At 44.4% G+C, this 24052-nt stretch overlaps 2 protein-coding genes across 12 annotated transcripts in view; both read left to right on the plus strand.

Annotated features, from left to right (window-relative positions):
* The window catches only part of sipa1l1 (signal-induced proliferation-associated 1 like 1), a 62259-nt gene extending 46018 nt beyond the window's left edge, over window positions 1-16241 (plus strand). For 9 of the 10 annotated variants that reach the window (XM_078093069.1, XM_078093068.1, XM_078093070.1 and 6 more), the window contains 14 exons: window positions 1040-1138; window positions 1368-1543; window positions 1848-2135; window positions 2716-2865; window positions 3368-3501; window positions 6420-6517; window positions 6676-7190; window positions 7975-8166; window positions 8730-8898; window positions 9753-9987; window positions 10388-10558; window positions 10878-10989; window positions 11241-11319; window positions 12462-16241. In XM_078093069.1, the coding sequence (XP_077949195.1) occupies window positions 1040-1138; window positions 1368-1543; window positions 1848-2135; window positions 2716-2865; window positions 3368-3501; window positions 6420-6517; window positions 6676-7190; window positions 7975-8166; window positions 8730-8898; window positions 9753-9987; window positions 10388-10558; window positions 10878-10989; window positions 11241-11319; window positions 12462-12605 (2562 nt within the window). In that variant the 3' untranslated portion in view covers window positions 12606-16241. The remainder of the gene's footprint in view (window positions 1-1039; window positions 1139-1367; window positions 1544-1847; window positions 2136-2715; window positions 2866-3367; window positions 3502-6419; window positions 6518-6675; window positions 7191-7974; window positions 8167-8729; window positions 8899-9752; window positions 9988-10387; window positions 10559-10877; window positions 10990-11240; window positions 11320-12461) is intronic. The other variant, XM_078093067.1, reaches the window with a different exon arrangement.
* Window positions 16242-21693: 5452 nt separating this feature from the next.
* The window catches only part of LOC120807874 (regulator of G-protein signaling 6), a 42476-nt gene continuing 40117 nt past the window's right edge, over window positions 21694-24052 (plus strand). For both annotated transcript variants that reach the window (XM_040160312.2, XM_040160314.2), the window contains exon 1: window positions 21694-21963. The gene's annotated coding sequence lies outside the window, so the exon portion shown is untranslated. The remainder of the gene's footprint in view (window positions 21964-24052) is intronic.

Consider the following 24052-nt stretch of genomic DNA (forward strand, 5'->3'; position numbering starts at 1 on the left):
CTACTATTTACTGCTATTGTCAGCTGCCAGAAGGAAAACGTGTTTTGTGTCCATGCCAAAGCTGCTGTCTCATTACTGGTCCTAACTTATTTAGTGAGTTACTACTGGACAACATGCTCCTAATGGTTTATACACCTACACACACAGTGGAGCTAGATCTTCCTGAGCTGTTTCCATGGAAACTGGTTGGAGAAAAGGTGTTTTCTTATGTAACCGTCAGTGCTTTAGAATACATTCAGCTGACATTCAGGCTCTCCTTACATTCAAACTGAGTGACGTTTTTTTATCATGCATTTATGTAACCTGGAAGGAGTCCACCGTCGATATGTTCACATCATACAAACATATTTGCACACACACACACTGTTATTTGGCTTGGTACTCAATAATAAACCACTTTCATTTGAATTTTATGCAAGCGTTAATCTTCAATCACTTGGACTACCTCCCGCCAGAGGAGGGGGAAGTGGCCTCAGGCAACTTGCTTTTTTTGGGACTCTCTTTCTCCGCTCTCCCAACGCCCCCCGTTTCCTTTTACTGTCTTCTTCTCCCGCTCCCACATTCACAAACATCAGAGGGCATCATAACACTTCTTATCAGTCAGCGGCATTATTTATTTATTCATTGCACGCCTCTGAATTCGACTAACGGAGAGTTGCCCCGCTCAGACAAAGAAATGCAAGGTGCCCTGAAGCTGCCGGTACCAGATGGATAAAGATAAAGAGAGGGATGAGTTGTGACTGACCTCAGTGAACAAGGAGCCAGGAATAAGGATGGGCTTTTTTCTAGAATATTTGCATTTAGCAGTTTGATCAGTGATCCGTTTGGCCCTGAGAAATGTAAACCGTTAAAGGGCCGCGTGGCTACGTCCTCACGTCCTCCACGTCCTCCACCCTAAATTTGAGTTTGTACTGTGAGAAAGTCCAATGTCCTCTTTCCCCGTGTCCCGCCTTCTCTTCTCAACGCTTGACTTCTGTGGTTCTTTCTTGTAATCGCTCCCCTGATAATTCATCTCAGTGCTTCTTGCCTCTCTAAACAGTTCCTGACTAAGGGCTGCGAGACATCCGAGATGACGCTCCGTCGGAATGGCCTGGGGCAACTGGGTTTCCACGTGAACTACGAGGGCATCGTGGCTGAGGTAACTGTCTGTGTAAAAAATGGACTGAAACAATCTGTTCACGTTTGTGTACAGGTACATAACAAAAATCCAGTATTCCAAATTTGGTAATTTCTCATCCGCGACTCAGTCACAAAATAGGAAAGCAAAAATATTTTAACTAGGTGAAGACTGTCTGGGATGTTACTGAATGGATAATTAAACTTCTCCCTAATGCCGCTCTAACCTCATCACGCTTTTGCCCTAACAGGTGGAGCCATATGGTTACGCCTGGCAGGCAGGCCTGCGACAGGGAAGCAGATTGGTCGAAATCTGCAAAGTTGCTGTGGCAACGCTGACCCACGAGCAGATGATTGACCTCCTGCGGACCTCAGTGACGGTCCGTGTCGTAATCATTCCACCTCACGATGATGCCACTCCTCGCAGGTAGGTGGGGATGGGAGAGGTCAATCAATTGTTCTCAGTCATATATAATTGAAAACACAATTAATAATACCATATTACATTTCTGCCGATGGCCTAACCCTGCACACCGGACCCTTAGAGATATCGAAAAGCCTACTAGAGCTCCCGGCGAATAACATATATAAACAGATGCTGCTTTGTTGTATTGGTCATTGGATATTTAAAAAGTCACACATCCCTGCCACGATATAGTTTTATATAAGCTCTATATAACCAAACACAACACTTGCCTCTGGAACAAAATGTCCTTCCTCCTCTCATACAGAGGCTGTTCAGAGCTCTATCGGATGCCTGTGTCAGATTACAAGGGCAGCAGCAGCGATAGCGGCTCCTTCGAATACAAGTTTCCCTTCCGCAGTAACAACAACAAGTGGCAGAGGACGTCCAGCAGCCCCCAGCAGTCACTCACTGCCTCGCCACAGCCCCACCAGCCCAACCGGGCCATCAGTCTGGGAAGCTCGGTGGGGAAAACCTTGTCCGCTGAGCGGCTGGAGCGGGGAGCCGTCATCCCACGCAGCGTCAGCAGTGATGGCCGGCCCCTCGACACCAAGCGGTTAGAGGCTTTTTACATACGGGTTGTGATGTAATATTTAAATTGGAAGGAGGCGGTGAGCTTTGCTTCCGAAGCAACAGGAAAAACGGGAAAAGAAATCTAAGTTATCATCAATTTTTTGTTTGTCTCTTTTTAAAATGTTTCTTATTTCGGCCGTAACACTGTTGAAAAACAATCTCTAAAGCAAAGGCAGCCATTGGGGATGTAGTTTATATTTATAAGCAGAAGATGTTGAGTATTTTTGTAATTTTACTCATCTAGCATTTTTGCGAAGTAGCAAGCAACTGAATTTCCTCCTGAAGGAAGCATTAAAAGCAATTTGCTCTAAAAGTGCAGTGCTTTTTAAATTTTGTTTTAGTTCCACCATCCACAATTCTTACTGTGTGTGTGTGTGTGTGTGTGTGTGTGTGTGTGTGTGTGTGTGTGTGTGTGTGTGTGTGTGTGTGTGTGTGTGTGTGTGTGTGTGTGTGTGTGTGTGTGTGTGTGTGTGTGTGTGTGTGTGTGTGTGTGTGTGTGTGTGTGTGTGTGTGTGTGTGTGTGTGTGTGTGTGTGTGTGTGTGTGTGTGTGTTGGTACACCAGGATGTCTCCGGGCAGTGAGAGCTATAGCCTGGCCTCCTCGATGGCGCTGGGTCGCTCTCCTCACAACCGCAGCTCTCCCAGCAATCTCTCTTGTTCCAGCGACGCCTCCGGAAGCTCCGCCCACTGGAGACAGAAGTCCATGCCTGAGCAGTAAGGACGCGGGGGGAGAGGTGTCGATTTATCGTATCAGAAAAGCATATCAGAAGCATCAAAGTCCTTGAGTATCACATACAGATTCTTGTAGTTGTCTCGATTGAATAGTTACTATTAGTAATAGTTAGAGTTAATTATTATTGAGTTACAAAGAGCATTATTGCTCAGTTTTCATTTTTAGACAGCATCATTTATTTCCACCTATAATAACTAATCGTTTTATACTACGCGGCTGATTCTGTAATTCTCACAGTTGTAACAGCGTGATAGGTTTGTGTAGGACAGGGAGGTTGAAGCGTTTGTGTCTTTGTACATTACAACGCTCTTGGCAGAACATCTTTTTTTATATATCCACCCACTGCAACCTGTTGTCGGTTGCATTGTTATCAAACTCTGTTATTTCTCGCACTACATGTTTAATCAGTCGATACAGACGGTTTATAAAAATAGAAGAATACTTGAAGTATGCTGATCTCCTTCCTGTTTGCTCATTCACCAGGTTTGTTGGGAGCCGGCACTCTCCAATGTCTACAGAGAGAAGAGAGGTGGCTGGAGAGGGCGGTTCCAGTGGAAAGTCCACTCCCAATTGGTCGAGAATGGAGGAAGGGGGAGGGGCTGAACGAGGGTCAACAGGTGAATATATTTATTGAGAAACAGTGGAGAGTATACATTCAAATCAATGCAGTACTGCAGTATCTTTTCAAACCCTATTCTGCTATATTTTTTGTCTCCAAGGGATGGTGAACGGATGGTGATCACTTAGATACAAAAACATGGGAAAATATGCTAGATGTCAAAAAATACTCAAATTCTCTTTGATAGGAGCGGAAGGTGCTAATTACTCTGTGGTTTTCTAAACACTTGTCTGCGGTTGTGTGTGGAATGCGTCTTGAATAGCTGGGGAGGGAGGAAGGGACAGAGAAGGCAGAAAACAAATCATTCGTATTAATCATACTACTATATCCTTTGAAATGACAGGTAATTCCAGTGTGTGTATGCCGTTTGTGTGTGCCTCCTCATCGGCTAGTGACAGTTTTTTGGCGCTGAGATACCAACTTTGACAGCATCCACAGTCTTCCTCTCCTTCCACCCCCTCTGTTCGTCCGCCTCTTCCACAAGCTGTGAATTATGTTGCCTTCACTGAGCAGCTCTTGATGTCTCTGCAAACACAGAAAAAGGCGGGGCGACAAACCGAAAAAGGAAAATGATAATTATTAAGGAAGGAATTATATAGATAGTGATCTCAATTTAAGTTAATGGCTTTTGTCACAATTCTATGAGGTTTAATACAGAAGAAAATTAAAGGGGAGACATTCCTGTATTTCCTGCCATCACAGTTGGCCGAGCTTCTCTCTGTGTGGCTTTCCTTCCCCAACTTCCTCCAGTCTGTTCTTCATTCTCCATGAGCGCTGTTGGCCTCTCATTCATCTTTTTTATTGTCCTATACACTGGCTTTCATTTAATTACGACTATTCTCCCATGCAGTGTGTTGTTTTTTCTCCCGGGAGTTTCCCTTTTTGTTTTCCAGCTCGGTCTCTGAAAAGCCATAAAAAAAACACACAACGTGCTCCTCCACCAACCCTCTGAATCCCAGCATGTCATCGCTTTGGTTGATTGTAAACCTACTTTCAACCGTGTCCTCAACCTGTTCCTGACCGCCACAATCTCCGAGAAAGGCCCAAGTCTGTCATTTCGTGGTTTTGTGTAGCACTTATGTCGTTATTGGTCAGCGTGGAACAATGCAGGCTGAGCCAGCTCTTCGACTGTGTCAGCCAGCTGTCCTGCCCTACACTGTCTGCTGTGTCTGTGGTTTGGTTCTGTCCTCTTTTTTTCTTTTTTTTTCCTTTCATTTTTAAACCCTTGACCAGTCAAGTCCTCAGTAATGATGATGTGGCCGTGCTCTGTCCGGAAATAACTCAAGTCAGGCAGAGGACAGAATACTTACTTTTGCTTTCCTCTGCAGACTGTGGATTGTTGACAAGGCTGCGAGCAGCGATACCTGGAGCCGAGCAGTGAGCTCCAGTCGCTTGTGCCTCTCTGAAGAGCCACGGCAGCCGTTAGATTAATTATTTCCCCGGGTTTTCTTATCTTTTTAACACAGCAATTCCTAAATTTCCATTTGATATCCTGTGGCAGGTTTATATTTAATTCATGCGTTGGGCAGTAAGTTTGCTCCCTTCCCCTTCAGAGCTACTTTTTAACAGTGCTTTTGTTTTTTTGTTGAGCGAAGCCTTCATAAGTGTTCACGCCGAGCTGAGGGGCCGGGACGTACGTCACTTTGGTCCGTCGCAAAATAAGTTGTCATAGCCACGAATCTGGATGACCAGTCACATCAGACAAAAACAATGTACCAAACTCCAAAAATGCAGTTACATGCACTGCCAGTACACTGCCAAAACTATTAAAGCAACAATGTTTTATACGGGTATGGCATGAATTCAATTGCACTTTGATAATAATCCTGTCGGGTAAGTTGCAGAATGGGTTGTTAATCAATTTCAGGTGCACTAGAGCACAATGAGACGACCTCCAAAACAGGTTTTGCACGTGGAGGCCAATTCAAGTTTCTCCCTCTTTCACTAATTTTCCACTAGTGTTAGATTTAGCTAGAGTCATTGTCATGTGCCATTTCGTCACACTACAGGCTACAGATTGTCCAACTCTTGTCAGGATGGCACATCCACACGTGCCGCTGCAAGGAGATTTGATGTGTCTTCCACAATCTCCAGAACATGGAGCAGATTCCAGGAGAGAAGCAGTTAGTAGCGGTTTGGTGGTGGCTCAGTGATGGTATGGGGAGGCATTGGCACGCTAAAACCTTTATTTTGAGTGGGTCGTCGTGACCTGTCATGTAATTTCCATCAAAAGATGTGGCTTTTCCGTTCCTAAGACATTAAACTGTCCATATCAGTATAGATATCCATCATTATCTTATCTCAACATTTGAGATCTGTTGTGCTTTTTTTAGTTTGAGCGGTTTACATGCACAGGCACTCGAACAAGCATCTCTAATTGGTGAAGGGAGCCCAATGGGCCACGATGCAGGGGAGTGCAGTGGCACTACGTTGCTAGATTCAGCCTACCAGATGTTATAATGCCTCCCTTAGCTTTGCCTCATAAGGTGTCTTGGTCATTAGCTGATTACTCCGTGAGTCTTCTTGCATAACATGCAGACATCAGCACAACAGTTTTACACCGCAGGTTTTCCTTCAGGACACAAACACTCATTTCCACACGCGAAACAGCTTGGCCCGAACAAACAAAGCCAGAAGGAACTGTCTGGGGACGCATTTCTTTTTGATGTGTGTTACTTTTGAAGACGAGAGATGTGTTGTTGTGTTTTTGGTGCCACGGACACCGAGTCGGAGTGAAAACGGTGTCATCGTTATGAACCTCCAGGAAGCACGAGTGCTGTAGTAGCAAAGTACACACAAGTGAGCGCAGAGCAGAACAACCTCTCTGCTGAATCATTAAGTCATCCGTTTGTACCGCAGGCTCTGCGTGTATTTGTCGCCAACCTCAGCTGATTATGTTTTCCTATTTCTTTGCAGAGGCCCCAGTCTCCAAGTCCGGTCAAGGCTACTCTGGAGGTCCCCGCATCCAGAGACAGGAGCAGGTCATCCACCTGTCCCCGAAGAAGAGCAGCCAGGTCAGGCTTCACACTTCTTACCCCTCTTTTCTGCCTCCTTCTGTGGCTCACATGACTTCTGTATATACGCTTGCATACGTGGCAAACTGTAATCCAAGTAGATCAAACTGTTGTCTAAAGTTCAACTGTCATTTTGGTTTTCCCTTTGTTTCCTGCAGTCGGACGGCCCGTATTCCGGCCACTCCAGCAGTAACACGCTGTCCAGCACAGCTTCCAGCGGGGGCCACAGCGACAGCGACAAGTGGTACGAAATGGGAGCGGGCGGAGGCTCTAGCGGCGACCAGGGTGAGCCGGAGCCCAACGGACTGGGCGGGGGAGGCTACCTGCAGGGGACGTCTGCCGACAGCGGCATCGACACCAGCTCCTACGGGGCCTCGCACCACACGCACCCCCACTCGCACCACGGCAGCACCACCTCCCTGCTGGCGCCGAGCGGAGGCAGGGAGAGCAGGGAGAGCAGGGAGAGCAGAGAGAGCAGGGAGAGGTTGGCGTCCCCGTGGCACAGCCCCACGGAGGGAGGCCGGCGGATGCTGGAGAGGTCGCCGGCTGCGGCAGAGTCCCCGGGGCCTCCGGCGGAGAGGAGCCTGGAGGGGACGGGCCGAAGCCCCCCTACTCATCTCCTGGTTAGAGACAGCAGCACCTACAGTCTGAGCGAGGCTGGATCACACTCCAGGTATGTGTGTGTGTGTGCGTTTAAGTGTGTGAGGGGGTTTGTTTATCTGCATGAGACCACATGTTGACTGGCAAGGTCAATTTGAATACTTGGTTTGCTTTTTCTCTCTCTGTTCTCTCAATTCTCCCTTAATAAAAGTGGCAGAGGACAGTCTCATCGAATTTGGTCTCGCCCACTTTGTCATGCGTCATCTTAGCATTTGCTTGACCTCTGCAGAATGTTCCCAATTCTCTTCAGGCCAATATGTCTGCACCCAAGAGGACCACACACTAGATCACCTCGCTCTCTCATTAAGACTTTCGTGGAAAATAAGCACGGGAGCAGTTTTAATCTTATTTTTCCACATTAGGCCTCAGTAAATTTGCACATGTTCACCTTTACATAGCTGAATTGGTGCCTAGAGGTGAGAGAACTCTAGCGATTTGTTTGTTTTCTTTGAGTCTTATTCCATCCGTCCCTTTTCGGTTTATGGCCCTGGACAGCATTTTAGATACATTTGTATTCTGTCAAAGTAGCAAAGGGGGAATAATAAGGTCTCTGACAACTGCAGGTGAAAAAGTGGTGAAGAGCGTTTTAGTATGGTGTTACCTAGAGGAGGCTGCAGTTCTGTGTGTGGCTGTTAGGGGCGTCCAGTCCCTAACAGCCACACTCAATTATGTGTTTCCTCCTTATCCAGATAGGCCATAAACAAACATGTCTTGCCTAAAGATGCAGAATGTACCAGGGTCGGAGCTTTTCTTATATTGTAAAAAACGCTCTCATTCGTCTTTCCCTTTTCCATCAGTGCCAGGCATTCAGGCCACAGCTCCCCGAGAGAGGAATCCTCCTCTTCAGCCACTTCCCCTTCCTCCCAGTCCTCATCCTCCCCTGGGCCCAAGAGCTTCTACCCCCGCCAAGGAGCTCAGTCCAAGTACCTGATTGGCTGGAGGAAACCCGGTTCCACCATCAATTCTGTTGACTTCGGGGACACACGCAAGTAAGGATAGAGCAGGCGAGAAATTACGAAACAATGTGGGTCTAAAACTATGGCACATGATTCTGTTTACTTTCAGCTCTTATTTTAGAAGGGAATCCCTAGTCTTTTATCCCTGTTTTTTTCCCACAGGGACTGGACAGATGAAGAAGAGTACTTGCACTATGCAATTTATTCTCGAATGCAATAACAATCAGTCAATAATACCCGATGTAAAGCTTATAATGTTGCATTTATGTTGAGAACGTGTCAGAGGTGATGGTGCAAGGTTCACACTGCTCCAAAAATGGAACATTTTTAGTGATAGTTTCTATGGTAGAAATATTTCATACGCCTGCATTTGATCCCATTTTGTCCACCCCGTATTTATGTATTTTTGTAGTAATGATATACATACGACTCCATTACCCCCTTGTGGTTGGAGAGCATATTACACCCGATGCTTAATGTAGGCCCAACTGTTGAAACTGACAACCGCATATTTTTTATAATACATCTTTGCTACCTCTGCATAAGGATAATGCATTAACGCCGCACCGCCTGGAACGCATCTCCCTGTGTATTAGGAAGTCTCCGGGAGAGGGTGGAGGGGAAGTTGCTCCAACCCCGGCAGCCAGGCCCTCTCTCCGGGACATGCACTCGCCGCAGCCTCATGCCAAATCTACCATGGAGGAAGATGTGAAGAGGCACTGCGCCCCGGACAGCCCACCACAGCCGCGCAGACATAAGGAAAAGGTATGTCCGCGGGTTGGTGTGTGTGACCTATGTTACAGGAACAACCTGTAAGTAGATGCCTAGGAACAGGTGCTATCGTGACTAACATGCTGCTAGCAGTTTTCTATTTTTACAGCTTTTGTATTTCAGTGAATCCTTTTTTACTGTTGTGAGGAAAGAAGTTACCTGTGTTTGTTCAATCCAGTCTCCTGTAAATTGTGTAAGCACCTATATTTGTAAAAATTACATTTGTGTATCAATTACTCAACCTTGCTACTTGGAATTTCTTGAAGAAAAGCTTTTCTGGCACGCTTCCACGTAGAGTACAAAATCACAAGGAAAATTATTGATTTTTTTAAAGTGAATGTGGGTTGCATTACTATAACTATGCAACACCTAATATTCAAATCCTTACGAACACCTGAGTCCCAAGTATTTTAGGTACTAGTTATGGTTTAGACGCTTGGATTTATCTGAGAGAGATTTATTATATAGTTTTGCTGTTGACAAACGTGGCACCCTTTTTTAAATTCAATTCATTGAGATCCCGTCTCTCGCCCGAAGTTGGCTGGGATAGACTCCAGACCCCCCCCGCCTCCCTGTGTGCAGGATAAGCGGTGTGCAGGTGGATGGATGGATGGATGGAGACCTTTCTCCTCTTTTTGAACCTGTTCTCCAGGCTCTTAATTTAGCGGAGCGAGTAATTGATACAGAAATGATCGTTCTGTGGGTGAGTTGTACCTATTGGATAGGACTGAACGTTCCCACATGCAGCAGTATCGATGCCGGTGGCCTTCATACAAGTTTTCATTTACAATATAAATGGGTGCATATTTCGGATCCCTGTAACAATAACACTTTCCCATCGTGTGAAGCACGGCCAGAAATCCCCATCGAGCCAGCCTCTCAGCCACCGGCGCTCACTCCATCGCACCCTATCGGACGAGAGCATCTACCGTGGCCAACGCCTCCCGACCCTGTGTTCCTCAATTACCGAACCGACCCTCGCCGCAGATGTTCTCTTCAGCTGCTCCACCCTCCCACGCTCGCCCACCACCCGGGGTGTTCCCCTCAGACGGCCCTCCTATAAGCTGGGAGTCAAACTCCACGGTAAGGCGGAGGTGGTTGGTGGTATTTATACAACAGCTGGAACGTGTTCACATGGAAAAGAGGTTTCTCTGGGGATTTATACATGCACGGTGCAGGAGAAGAAGAGGCGTGCCGCTCCAGATGTTGTAAGTACGTTGACGTAGCAATCCATTAACAGCAACAGTTTGCTACTGCTTTTTGGATAGCAACAGGCTGTAGGCTGAATTTTGGGGAGGGAGATGTCGTTCTGAGGAGCGTCATTAGAACCGCAGTATGAAGTATGACCCTGTGAAAGGTTGTTTTCTCTTACTGGTCATTTATAAAAATTATACATATTCTTTCTCTAGAGGATTCTGGCCATATTGTATGGCTTGAAATGTTTTACATTCTGTTCTTTGTGCAACTTATTCATTGTTTACAGGTGACCTTTCGGCATCCGACACATCGTTGGTGGATTTGGTGGAGCGTCATCGGGGACCCCTCCCTCAGGAGCTGATGCCCCTCCCCTCTCAAGACAGAGACAGTCCCCTGGAGTGGACACATCTGGTGGATGTGGCCAATACCTTTGAGACTGAAAGGAACACACACTATGGTACTACCTATTACAAAAAAAGAATGCACAAATTATTTTGTGGGATTTCTCTCCTACAGGCAAGAGCTACTGAAATAAGCTCTAAAGTATTGTAAGATACATCTTCTAACTGGCTTAAAGTTTTTATCAAGTAATCATGATGCTCACTGTCATCATTGCGGTCCTACACACCGCTCATGTATGTATTTTACATTATGAAAGGGTTTACCAGCTGTATATTTTCAGTCAGAGGCATCGTCTATACAATCTGTTGCAGATTGTGTGCGCCGGTTGCCTAACATGACTTGTGCATGACATGTGCATTTTTTCCTGCTTCCAGTCCAAAGAAGTTATGTGTTCGGCGATTCAAACCACAGAAGCAGCGGGGCGTCCAGTCCCCAACAGCCACACATAGAGCTGCAGCCTGCGCCCCTGTCACGGCCCTCCTCCAGGTAACCCCGCACTGAAGCGCTCTACATACGGTTTCCTTGCCTTCTATTTCAATGTATCCATCTAAAAAAAATTTAAAAGCCTTAGTCTCGGCTCTGTGACACATTCACAAAACTTTTTACTAAATCTGTTTTCTTCATGTGCTTTGTGAGTAGGTACACGTAGTGTAAAACATGCTCATAGTACTGCAGAATGGAATGGTATTATCTGCTCTTCGTTAGTGTAAGTCTATGTGTTGCTTTCTTATCCATAGCGAGGGTCACATAGGGCTGGAGAGGAAGGTCACCAAGCTGGAGGCCATGGTGAAGATGCTGCAGGAGGACCTGAAGAAGGTGGGAGAGCCGACCAAAACATGTGCGCACACACATGCACGAACACATTATGATTGTATTTCACATTTTTAGTTGATTGGTTTTAGAGAACATCTGTCTGCATGTTTACAACATCCACACTGTGTTTTGCACTATTCCAGAGCCATTAAGGAATACTGTTGATTTGCATACAGTTGAACAAGGAGCAGATGGTGTTAATTAACACTGTCTTCAATATAATATACACAGGCAGCTGTTGAGCACTTAATCACTTTATCACTTGATTTCCCTAGAAACAAGCATGTTATTATTTTAACGTGAAAACACCTGGATGGAAAGGACTGGTTTCATTTAGATGCAATCTTCAGCCATGCTGACCTGCCAGTGTTCAACAATTGTTGTAGATATCTGAGCAAATTTATACTGCAAAAACCCTGTAAACCTACTCTTGCAATCCCCTTTTTAGTCAAATAAAGACAATGAATTGCAGCCCCCTTTTTTAAGGAACCACAAAAGATTGCAGCTGTGAAGAGAGTCAGCAAAAAGGGTTTAGCTAGATAGTTTCTATATACCTTGTATTGGTTCAACACCGCTCAATGTGTCCTCCCCCCCGTTTTACCACAAGCGCTACTCTGACAATTCTACTATAAAAGCAGCATCAGGATCTTTTTTCATTCTCTTGTATTGTCTCTCATTACCTTGTACATTGTTTATTGTATCATGTACCTTGTACATTGTTTATTGTTGTTCACTGCTGCTGTCTGACTTGGGGCTACCAAACAAAATTTAGTTGTATAACAACAATGGCAATAAAAAACCTAAAACCATTCCTAGCTGACTGAAAGCTAAAGGGTCCTCTGCGTCTGTTGCCCGGCTAACAATCCAGCCATGTCCCCAGTGATGGAGTGTTTTCCTCCTCAAAATTGCTGCTCAGCGTGCAGCTGATTCACTTTTCCTCCTCTTGTCTGTGCCAACTGATAAAATACCCACAAAGCTCTCAAAGTTTTGTCCAGTGAGACTCAGTTTCCAGAGCTGAGATGTTTATGTAAACACCAAACAGTGTTTATTACATTTATACGGACCGTATAAATTCAGTTGAATCTCGGGTGTGCGGCACCGTTGTTTAATCGATTGATTACCTAACCTCTCCCCACCTTGCACAGGAGCGTGAAGACAAGGTGAGACTTCAGGGTCAGATCAAGAGGCTGTGGGACGACAACCAGAGACTCAAGGAGGAGTCGCAGACGTCCGCCGCTAAGCTCAAGAAGTTCACCGAGTGGGTCTTCAACACCATCGACATGAACTAACTCCGGCCTGGTCATTTCAACTCTCGCACGTACACACACACACACACGCACACACACTCGCTTACATCAGCGCGCACACAGTCTGGACGGAGGGGCAGAGGGGGAAGAAACCGTGCACAAGGAAACGTGAGACTCCCAATCAGCCTGGTGCTGCTAAACCCTCCGACCATCTACCTTCTCAGGACGAGACTCTAGGAGAATGGGTGTTGTTTATCAAATTACAAAGGACTGACCTCCACTCTCCAATAGCACCGCCGTGCTGAATTGATCTTTCTTTCGTCTCGCTGTGCCAAAAGCGTTTTTTTCCCCCCCCAAAATTGCCAACAGAAATGAATCTCTTCGCCCTCCGTTCTCTCTCTGGAAAAGTCCGCTTTGCCTCGACGTGAACACAAAATATCACCAGACCCCCCCCCCCCCCTGCCATGCCAGGCCTTCTCAGTGGATGTGCTTCACTTTAGGGGCAACCCGCAGTTCATACCCGGCCTTTACCTCTCTGTCCCTTTTTTTTGTGTTTTTGCTCAGCTTCCCCTAAAAGGTGTCATGAGTCTTTAACGCCAAACCTAACCCGCCCCAGCAGAGGGTAGACGACTGCCCAGTGACTTAAGAGAAGACGTCTCCGAAATGGCACGCAAAGACGTGACTGCGACAAAAGCTGCCGGTCCGGCCAGGCGATCCACGACGGATCTGAAGCCTCAAGACCGAACAGAAGATGTTTTCGTCCCCTTCACGTGTGAGTGGAGTGTAAACAAATTGTGGTGTTTCCTGTCCTCAAATCCGCAACTGTGGCCGTCTACAGCCCGCTGACATGGAAGCAGCTTGACGCCAGTCTGAACGGGATGAGAAAAATGGATTTGTACAGGTTTTATTATATTTTTCTCTCCTCCGTGTCACTTATATCTGGATCTGGAGCATCCTGCTGCTGGTCTCTACAGCACAAACCAACACCTGGCAGAGGAGTATATTTATAAGCCATCGGCAAGAGATGCCATTGAACGTGACTGATATCCAGAGTGCTTTGGTCCATCCCAATTATATGTGTCTTAAAAAACGGTAGGAAGAAGTCATGTCTCTCTCAACAAAAAAAAGCGAAAGTTTGCTCTGGGGAAGATGTTTTTAAGGTCACGCAGAAAAGACGCCGGTCTCTTATCTTCCATTGAAGCAGTGAGCACCGTGCGTTGAGGAAAAAGGAAAGAGGACTCCACTCGCATCCCACTGTCTGCAATGACAGAGACATTTTTTGGGGGAGGGAAAAGTAAGAAGGGACCTTTTCCCCCCCCCCCAGGTTAATTTATTTCCTTGTATTATAATTCCAATAAATAATTTGTTCTATTCGTACAATAAAACTGACATCAGTGTTTAGTTCCTCAAGAAAATGGTCACTAGCGATATTATTTAAATGGCTTTCTTTCTTAATTCTGGCTATAGTCGGACTATATGCTTTTAATTCTGTGTTATGTTGTATTTTGTAGTGCTCCAGCCTGCTGTCGTGTTGCTTACAGTGCCCTCTAGTGATGCCCAGTGGAAATGTCATGATTATTAAATGTGCTGCCAGTCACCCTGTAAATAATCCCACGCCGATCCAACAATCAATCAGTCAGACACGGACCGAGAGGCCACGCGTACACCAATCAGGAAGGAAACCAGAAACCTGCTTTGGGTGACAATCAAAGGTAGATTTTTTTGGGGGGGTGGGGGGATAAAAGGGGCAGAACCACGGTGTGCTTGTATGTAAGCGGGTGTGTTTTACATTTCAACATGTACAGATTTTCCTCAGGTCCAGTACATGTTGGGGAAAATAAAAACGACGTACCTGATTAGATAATAAGCCGTTGATCAGAAGGAGCTGCAGTACCGTTGTATCATTGTTTGAATGTTCATCGGTGTATTCAGTCGTGCCTATAGTCATTTATTTAGGTCATTTCCTCCCAGGCAGAGCAGGGACGTGCCTTTGAAACAGCACCTGGGGAACGGATGGAAGGGAAAGGCTTCTTCTTCATCCTGAAAAATAAACACGCATGGTTATACACACACACACACACACGTTAGTTTTAAATACTCATAGTTGTAGACCTCGTAAAAGTTTGCACGTGGGGGGGGGGATCTGACACAGCGCCGAGTAGTGTATGGCGACGTGTGTGTGTTTGTGCGCCTTTTGCATTCAGTTGCATGCAGTGTGTCTTTCAGGGCCCCTGTGATAAGAGCGTATCAGAAAAAAATATTCCCTGAAACCCATAAAAGCTACTTGCCACCCAAGCAGAAGCCACGAAGCTATTTGGGGTCATTTCAGGTCGCTTAACTTGAGCACGCACGTTGAAACTCTCGTTCACATGCTTGCTGTAAGCCTTAATTCCGTTCCCCTTCCAATGAAAGAGATGTTTGCATCATGAATCTGCAATTAAAACCCCTGCAGAAAAAAGCACAAGCAGCCCCCGGTCTGAATGTAGAGAGAATATAGAAAAGGCTGAAGGTAAAATGTTTACTATAACGGACACTCGGCTCTGCAGTTTTGCAGGGAGATCGGTGAAGTCTTAACAATTTACGTGAACGGTTCTGTTTTAAGAATCTCTTGGATTAGAATACACTAAAGTCAAGCGCTTAAATGTTGCCCTTGATGATTTGATTGGGTGGTTTTAACAAGTTGGCCAGTTGCGTAAAGCAGTGTAATAGTCATCCAATAATGTGAAATCCTCAAAATGATACAGAAAATATAACTTGTATTGGCAGAAGTGTTTCTAAATCCAGGTTTTGACTGTAAATTGTTCTGAGCACTGGTTTCCTTACCGAAACTACAGTATGTCGATGCTTCAATAATAACTGATAGATAATGTTTCGTATTTTATTGTACATGGAAAGTGCTCTAGTTTTTTGTATTCCAAATGAAGTATGGCCAAAATGACAAACTGTGCTGTGCAGATGTTTTTGCTCGCATCTTTAAACGTGTGCATCTAGATTAGATTAGTTACACACTTTATTCAAACACACACACACACACACACACACACACACACACACACACACTAGTTACTCCAGTGTCAACGATAGATTATTTTACAGTGCGTATAGTTTGGATTCTTTCCTCCGCTTTGTTTTTGGTGCTTTTCTGAGGCATATGGGAAAATGTGAATGTTCTGTTTCATTTTGTAATCTCTTTTATTCTAAAGAACCCTTTGCACAATGTTTTATAAAAATCCTTGTGTCGACAGGGTTTGGATAAGAAGGGTGAATCGATCCGTTCCTGTGCCGTCGTGTCTTGATGTCACTCTGTTGTTTTCCTGCCGATGCAGTTTCCTGACAAAGAGCGAAGAAGTGAGACTCTATTCAGAACCCCTTCTTTTATTTGCCCTCATGCATCACTGAACAGACCAGAGTGGGCTGCGTGTCGTTGTGGGGGGGTTCACAAAGCTCAGAGTTGACGGCTTACATCGCTGTGTCGGGATCCATTTGGTTTCCCCCTGTTGGGAGAATAAACCAAACATTAAAAGGGATCAGACGAAGCACGCTAATTCAAGAGGACCATTCGTTATACAGAGTTGAAAATACTGTTTACATCTCGGATCCATTGTCTTTGTAAAATGTAAAGGTATGAAAAAGACATTTGCAGTGATCACAGTATTAAAAGTTTCTGAAATAAATAAATGCCGTATTGATTCGTGGTGCTGTTGACTTGTTGGTTTTTGCACTTGTTACTTAAAAACGGTATAATGGTGAGAGAAATCTTTATCTACTTAATATATTTACCTAAAATAATTTAAACAATTGTTCTGATTTAACCAAAAGTACTTTCAATTCCAATTGATCTTCAATTGGGTGATTCTACTATCAGTTAATTAAATGAAAGGTCAGTACTAAGATGACCATTAACAAAAACGACTGGGCAATATAGCTAATAAATAATACTAGAATTAGTTCTAATCTCTTTCATACCCAACCAAACTTATTTCAATGTAATTATTTGAAACCATTTTGTATCAAGTCAATTCAGTGGAAAGATAATATCCAGTCCTAATAGTATACAATAAATATAGAATAGGATAATAAAAGATATATTGGGTGGAAAAGGCTATATAAATTTAATTTTGATTTTTTTTTTAAATGTTAATAAATATACGTCAGATAAATCATACATTAATTATTCATACAGCGTTTCAAACGCTTAGTTTTGATAAGTTTCAATTAATGCCTCAAATAGAAGAGAATAGCTGCCGTCTCTGCAGAGCGAGACTCGGAGGGCGAGCAGAGGGTCGAGGTCTGGGATTCGGACTGCGTCCGCCTCGGGCTGCTGTTGTTCCCGGATCGCACTGATTCACCTGATTGCACTTTAACTTCCCTCCCGGTCAGAGCAGGAACTCTGCTCACCAGTGTTTGTTTACTCCTCCTTCCTGCACTCGTTACTCAGCAGATGCTGAGTGAGATTCTCCTGAAACTCCATATTGTTTTTCTCACACAGATGACAGAGGAGCTTTCTACACCCGAACCTTATCCAGCGGTGTTGTTACATTACAACAATATTAGTAACCTTGAGTTTGTTTTTGTCCTATTACTATTTCCCCCGATCATGTTGAAACGATGCTGGCATTATAATGCTTTTGTGTTTAGACATGGATTTTAAGATAAACATGTGTTTACCTTGCTGCCATATTTACAATTAGACCAAAGTCATGACCGAACAGAGTCAATATTGCTTCTCTTCGATGTCGCCGTGGTTATTATCATCACATTGATGACGCTGACATATCCAAAGATAACCAGCAGGGCATTTAAGCCTTGATCAAATAAAATTATGCAGTAAAATTATGTTTTTTTTTAAAGAAAACTGTAAAAAACTAAACTAATTTGTACACAACACCTGTTGGTTCATGACCAACGCAGTTCAAGATTGACCCGTGCAGGTTTCTCCCGGGGTGATCGTTCAGGGCTGGTTGAGGCCGGCGCAGCGGGGAGCGCCGTCTCGGTGCAGAGGAGGAGGAAGGTTTATTGCGGAGGAGGCCACAGATTAGTCATCTTTGGTAAAGGTGGAAAATGTGTGGGCTGAATCACCTGGGTTTCTTTTGAGGATTTTGTACAGAGAGAGAAGTGTGTGATGCCTAACTGGGGCCTTTTTCCAAATGAGGCCACGGTTAAGTCGCTCCAGCATCAGGCGTGTGCAGGTTGCAAAAAGCAAATGGGATGTTTGAGTCAGTATTTCGCAGATGAAAATCTTTTTTTTGTTTTTTTTAAGTCAAAAACATTGTTTCTCCTTTGTGTTCGTGACAAATTTCTACTTTAAAGTGATAAACAGTGAAACGTCATATATTTTATCCTTATCTTGGTCTGTCGGGGGTTCGGTGCTTGGCAGTATACAGATAGACACGAGTTCAGTGGCCTTTGACCTGTAATAATTAGACAACGTTATAAAACACCCAAATGGACACAAGTCAAAGCTGTTAATCCTAGAAAGTCACTTTCCTTACGGTTTCCTTACAGTTAAACAATTAGTTTACCACTGTAAAGAAAGTATATATATAATCATTTAAAAAGTGGAAATCGTATCAGTTTTGAAGGCTTAAGAATTAAGTGTCCTGATCTGTGTTTTATCAACATGTATCTGATCTGGAAACGCTGAGATGAGTTGGCTGAAAGCAACATAAAGAATACACAAATATGTATCATGAATATGTACCAGAATAAAATATCTGCTTACAGTGGCATTGTTGCACTAGTGGCACCTTTAAATATCCCAGTCAAATAGGAACAGTTTTATACAACAAATCCATATCAGCTTGTCAGCTTCCATTCTAACATATCTTCATTATATTTCTGCCGCATGTGACGTTGAAGAAAAAACGAGTGAACCATCTCTGTTTACCAGCAGCATGTGGTCATCTCTTTTTCTTCCTCTTGTGTGGAACCTTGATGGTTTTTATCCCACACTCTCCAGCAGCCCACACAACGCCTTCATGTCTCTCTGCGGCTCTCGGCTCTTATCAGACCCTCAAGAAGAGGGAAAGTAGAGGGCGGTTTGTTCTTCGGAGGCGCAGCTTTGTTGTCTGCTGTCATTCCAGATGCCAACATTTCCCCTTTGGTGATCTGTGGGTTTACACAATAAACCTGCCGCTGTGTGAGCAGATGATGGTATCACAGCTATCTGTACTTTAGATATCGCTGGTTTATAAGGTGTGAAGCACCGTGAGAAGCTCTAATTAGCACATTGACAATGACTTATGGAAAAACATTGAACTCCTACCACCACCCAATCGTAGACATGAGATAGAGACCAGTAGTGCTGGTCTTTTGCATTGCGAGCAGCCCGGTGATTTGGTTTCGGGGTCTGATTGAGAGGCATCCTGGATGCACGTGAAAGCACATTTGACTGGAAGCGTTTCCTGTGGGCAGACACAGAACACACTCTGGGATTGTACATCCCATTGTGCCTCGGGGTCCCCCAGCAGCAGCTGGAGGAAGGAGCCACGGTGCCCTGTTACAGTACTACCATCATCTCCCAGACCTAAATTAGCAGTAGAAACAGGATTTTTTTAAATGTTAAAGTAGGTTTTTCAAAATGGTTAAAAAAAGAATGTAGAAGTAAATATATCCTTTTGAATAGTAATATCTGAGGTTAATATATTTTAAAGTTAAGCCCTTTGAGAGCTTTTTTTGAGTCCTTCTTTGTTACTTGTTGTGTCTCTGTGAAGTGTTCCATCTCAATGTTTTTATTGCAAATCTCAGCAGCAATTTTGCATATATTCGTGATGTTTCATTTGGCTTGTTTTGAATGTCTAAGAGGTCAGTAAAGTTTGTTTTGGGTTATTTTGCATCTCTGTGGTAGTGTTGCATCTCTTTGTGGTTTTGTTGTGTCTCTTTGAGATCATTTCACAACCCAAGCAAGAGTAATCCCTCCATGGTACTAAAAGACATGTCCAAACGTGGGTGAATGTGTGTTAATGCATGTCATGAGACATGTAGCTGTGAAGGAGCACAAAACGTCGGGCAACTCCCACCCAACCTTACACACACACACACACACACACACACACACACACACACACACACACACACACACACACACACACACACACACACACACACACACACACACACACACACACACACACACACACACCTTCCCAGTGGAATCCTCTCTTCCTGTTTACTGTTCAATAATTCAGTCAGTCCAGAGTGGAGGCTAGTAGTGGCATGGGGTGTGTGTGTGTGCGTGTCAATGTCAATCAGTCAGGTCAGAGTGGTCCATTAGTGTCAATGTTGTTTTTGACAGCAGTTAGTTGGTAAGTGCATTTATTGATTTGTGAGCATATTGACGTCCATTTTTCCCCATTTGCACACGTAATGTCAGATGAAAGTGAGAAAGCGAAGGCAGAGAGAAGCAACTGGCTTCTGATGAGCGCTGTCATTTTTCCTCTCCCGCTGTCCCAGTAATCTTCTGTTGAATTAGAGCACCAAATATATTTTTAGTCTCCAGCACCAGCGGTTGGGAATATTCTGGCTGAATCCCTGTGAACACGCTGTGTGTTGACATGCTTTCATGTGAGATGTGGTTGCATCCACACCCCCAGACACACACATAGTGAGAGTGTAACCCGTCCTGACTGTGCAAAGCAGCCAGTTTCCTCCCACAGTCCATCATTGCATCAGATGCTTTAATGTGTCTCTGTGCTCGTCCCAAAAGCTGTTAGACCTACTTCTAAAGATGAGAAATTAGGAGACTACACAGAGAAAAGATGGGAGGGAGAACATGCAGAAAGGTTTTAAGAGGAAGGAAAAGCATTTGAGTTTATGTGCTTTGTTACATGAGCAGATGGATCCAGAGCATTTACTCTCCCTATTATGCAACTTGTGAGTGCTTTTATCTATATATTTGAGACACATAACTGTACAGTACGGAATTATGTAATTTTATTGTAGGATTCTGTTGTCATCTCAAACAAAGAACCGGTCTTTCTCTTGCTCTAATTCAATAATATAGTTTTAGACAATTAACTGCCTCTTCATGTTTCATTAGACTTCTTCTAAACAAAGTCGTGACTGAAGTGTTGCTTTGTCCTTAGAAAGTGTGCAAGGGTTCACAAACACATAATTTGATAGTCTCAATCGGGAAAGACAACAACCACATAAAGACCTTGTGATTTAGACACATTTACAGGGAAAGAGTCTTATAGAAAGCAGAACATTTTGAGACATTCAAGAGTATAATTCATAAGGGAATTATCATACACTAAGATCCTTACAAAACAAAGTAGTGATTGTTGTGAAATGATAACAATCAGAGCATTAATAAAGCAGCAAACAATTTGCTATATGAAGATATAGAGAAATAATATTTACATGAGCATAGAGTGAAGTCACTCTCTCTCCATGAAAGTTTTATCAGCACCATGGACAGCAGCAGAACCACCTTTTTTTTAACTGCAATTATTCGCATAAATATATCAGCGGTTAATCAGTTCTGGAGAATCCCCAAATCCACCGGCTGGAAGAGATTAAAGAAATTAAATGGTCCACGTGAGAGTTTGCTACCTTCCTGCATTTTTCTGTCATCACTGTAGCATATTTGGGCCCGCCCCCAAATGCTCTCATTGGTTGGTGTGGTGACAAGCCAATGCTGATCCACAGACCACCTCTCCTGTGATCCGTAGTTTGTCTGTGCATGTATTCTGAGCCAGTGAGCAACGGACTTTAAAAATAATAATGATTAAAAAAAACTGCGTCAACCTGCAATTACACAATTGTTGCTCTTAATTAATGAATGTGTTAACACGAAAACAATGCTGTAACTTTTCAAGCCCTAGTTACTTGATTACTTTTTTGAGGGTATTTTTTTTTTTACCAATTAAGTCCCTATACTTATCAACCAAAGCTTACTCCTTAAGTACTCCTAATCAAAATGTATAGATCAACTTTATCTGACTCCATGATGTACTGTGGAAACGTTGAATTAGTAATGCAAGCGCACGCACACGCACGCACAGAAACTCACACAACACGCACACAAACACACAAAATAGAAAGGTCTGCATATTAGTAGTATAAGCAGCCGCTTGTCATCCACAGCTTTTCTCTCTCTCTCCCTCTCTCTCCCCTCCTCTCTCTCCTGCTCTCTCTCTCTCCCCTCCTCTCTCTCCTGCTCTCTCTCCCCCTCTCTCTCCTGCTCTCTCTCTCTCTCTCTCTCTCACACCCCTCCTCTCTCTCCTGGTCTCTCTCTCTCCCTCTCTCTCTCTCCCCTCCTCTTTCCCTCTCCCCTCCTCTCTCTCTCCCCTCCTCTCTCCCTCTCTCCCTCTCTCTCTCCCGTGTTCAGCGCTCTGATGGGTTGCTGAAGCCGCTTTTTGCCTTCGGAGCTCCAAGCGAGAGAAAAGCGGGCGCTGAGGTAAGCAGGAGTGATGGACGGTGCAAAGAGGGGACTGGAGAGGGGGAGGAGGGGGATGAAGGGGTGAAGCCGGAGGGAGTAGCTTTAAGAGTAAAGTAAATCATACTGAAAGAGGACTGTTGGCGCGCTCCTTGATGTCCCTGTGATGCTGTCGGTGGTGCGATGTTAATCTCCGCTGGTTGGATGCTGTTACAGTCCTGCACATGACGGAGATGTGCATGTGTGCGCGCACCTGTGATTGAAACGAGCGCGCGCTTGACTGGTTAGTTTAGAGACACTGCGTTTGTTATCAATTTGGGGTCCAAAGGCATTTGGGTTCTGGCGTAAAATGTGCATTCTAATGTCTGCAATGGACCCGTGGAAAGGGATGCAGAGAGAGGGAGGGAGGGGGAGTGTTTGGGGAGCGGATCGGATGGAGAGATCACAGACAGTTGTTGGAGATCTCTGTCTATGTTCTCAAACCATCCTTCCAACTCTCCAAACTTGTGGATTTAAGCTTCACTCAGGCGATCACACACAAGTCATTGGTTCCACTCGGTTGAATGTATTGGATAGTAACGCGTGGACGAGCTGTCATACATCGTTTGACTGTCTTTTCAGTCCAGATCAGACTCAGACTTCGTGGTCACGAGTCCATGTCAAACCGGTGCAATGCTGTTCAGATGAATCTCATCCCAGTTTATCACCAAATAAGTTTTCACCTTCGAATTTACAATTTGTCGAGGAATAACATTAATGTGGTAAGATAAAATCTTATCTTGAGGAAACTGTTATCCCAGTTTGCTTCAAACGAACGTGATCCTGGAATTCAAAATGTGAACCGAGTCTTATTGTCCAACGTCTTTGTCCGACCTCACTAATGCTCTTTCGCTTAAAGGGAACCAAATTCCTGGAGGAAAGTAAAACCAGAAGAGCAGAGACTGGTAGCTGTCTAAAGCACAGTACATTACAGTACACACTTTTCTGTGTATCAACCATACTTTAGATCCAGTCTTTATTTACTCTCACTTGTTGGCAGTGTGTAGTGAGTCTAGTTTGTTCAGTAAATGGATTCATGAGAAGAAGCTTCGACACTAAGATGGTTCATCATCCTTAACTGGACAAACAGGAGCGCTCTTTGGTGTCACACGTCACTGTTTGTGATTGGGTTTTTTTTATGCACAAGGAGGCATGTTCATTATGCCTCCTTGTGCATAAAAGATGGCGGCCTGCTGGATGGATGCTGTCCTTTATTTTACATCCATCCCTCAGGGCGAAACAGCCAGACCTCCACATCCACTCTCGCCTGAGGGTGAGTGGGGAAGGAAACGCTGGTTGTGTGTTGCGCTGCGGAGGCTCCACAGGGGAAACAGCGAGAAGTCTCACTCCGCTTCTACCGCTTCTAGCATGTGATGAGGAGGAAAAAAAAGTTGATTTACTCCTCTCAGTGTTTAGCAGACACTAAATACATCTAAGAGTGTCAAGGATCTTTAAATTTAGAGCAAAAGTCACTACTCGTTTGGCGTAAAGTGAGGCATAGAAACACTTCTTGTATTGTCTATTCACCATCAGACGTCAGTAAACATCTGGGCTCTTTGTGTGTCCGCAGGTTTATCTCTTTTCAGAAAGACACATGAGACATTACATCAGATGTGTTTGTGTGTTTTTGTCACACAAAGAAAGTCACGTTGCAATTTAGGCTAATCAGACGCGCCTGTTCAACCTGAACATTTCATTTATATGCAAAATGAAGAGTCGGGGCTGAGTGTTGATCCCTGGGCAGCATGCAGGCTACGTGTGATTCAATGAGCAGGATTAAGCAATGGGGCTGTGAACTTTACGCACGTTACGGGGAAGCAAATCAGCCGTTTCTTTTTATTCTGACTTGGAATAACTGTTGAGCACATGGTGCACAAATAACGATGAAACAAGCCTCTGAGACTGATGAAAGAATTGATCTAAGGGTTTAAAACGGTTGACATGGAGCTAAATACCTTTGCCGATATCTGTCTCCTTTCACCCACACACACACACACACACACACACACACACACACAGTCTGCATGTCTAATGCTCTACTTACAGTTCACAGCCAGCCGGCATTAAAAGT

The sequence above is a fragment of the Gasterosteus aculeatus genome, chromosome 18 (assembly GCF_964276395.1).
Source record: "Gasterosteus aculeatus chromosome 18, fGasAcu3.hap1.1, whole genome shotgun sequence".
NCBI lineage: Eukaryota > Metazoa > Chordata > Actinopteri > Perciformes > Gasterosteidae > Gasterosteus > Gasterosteus aculeatus.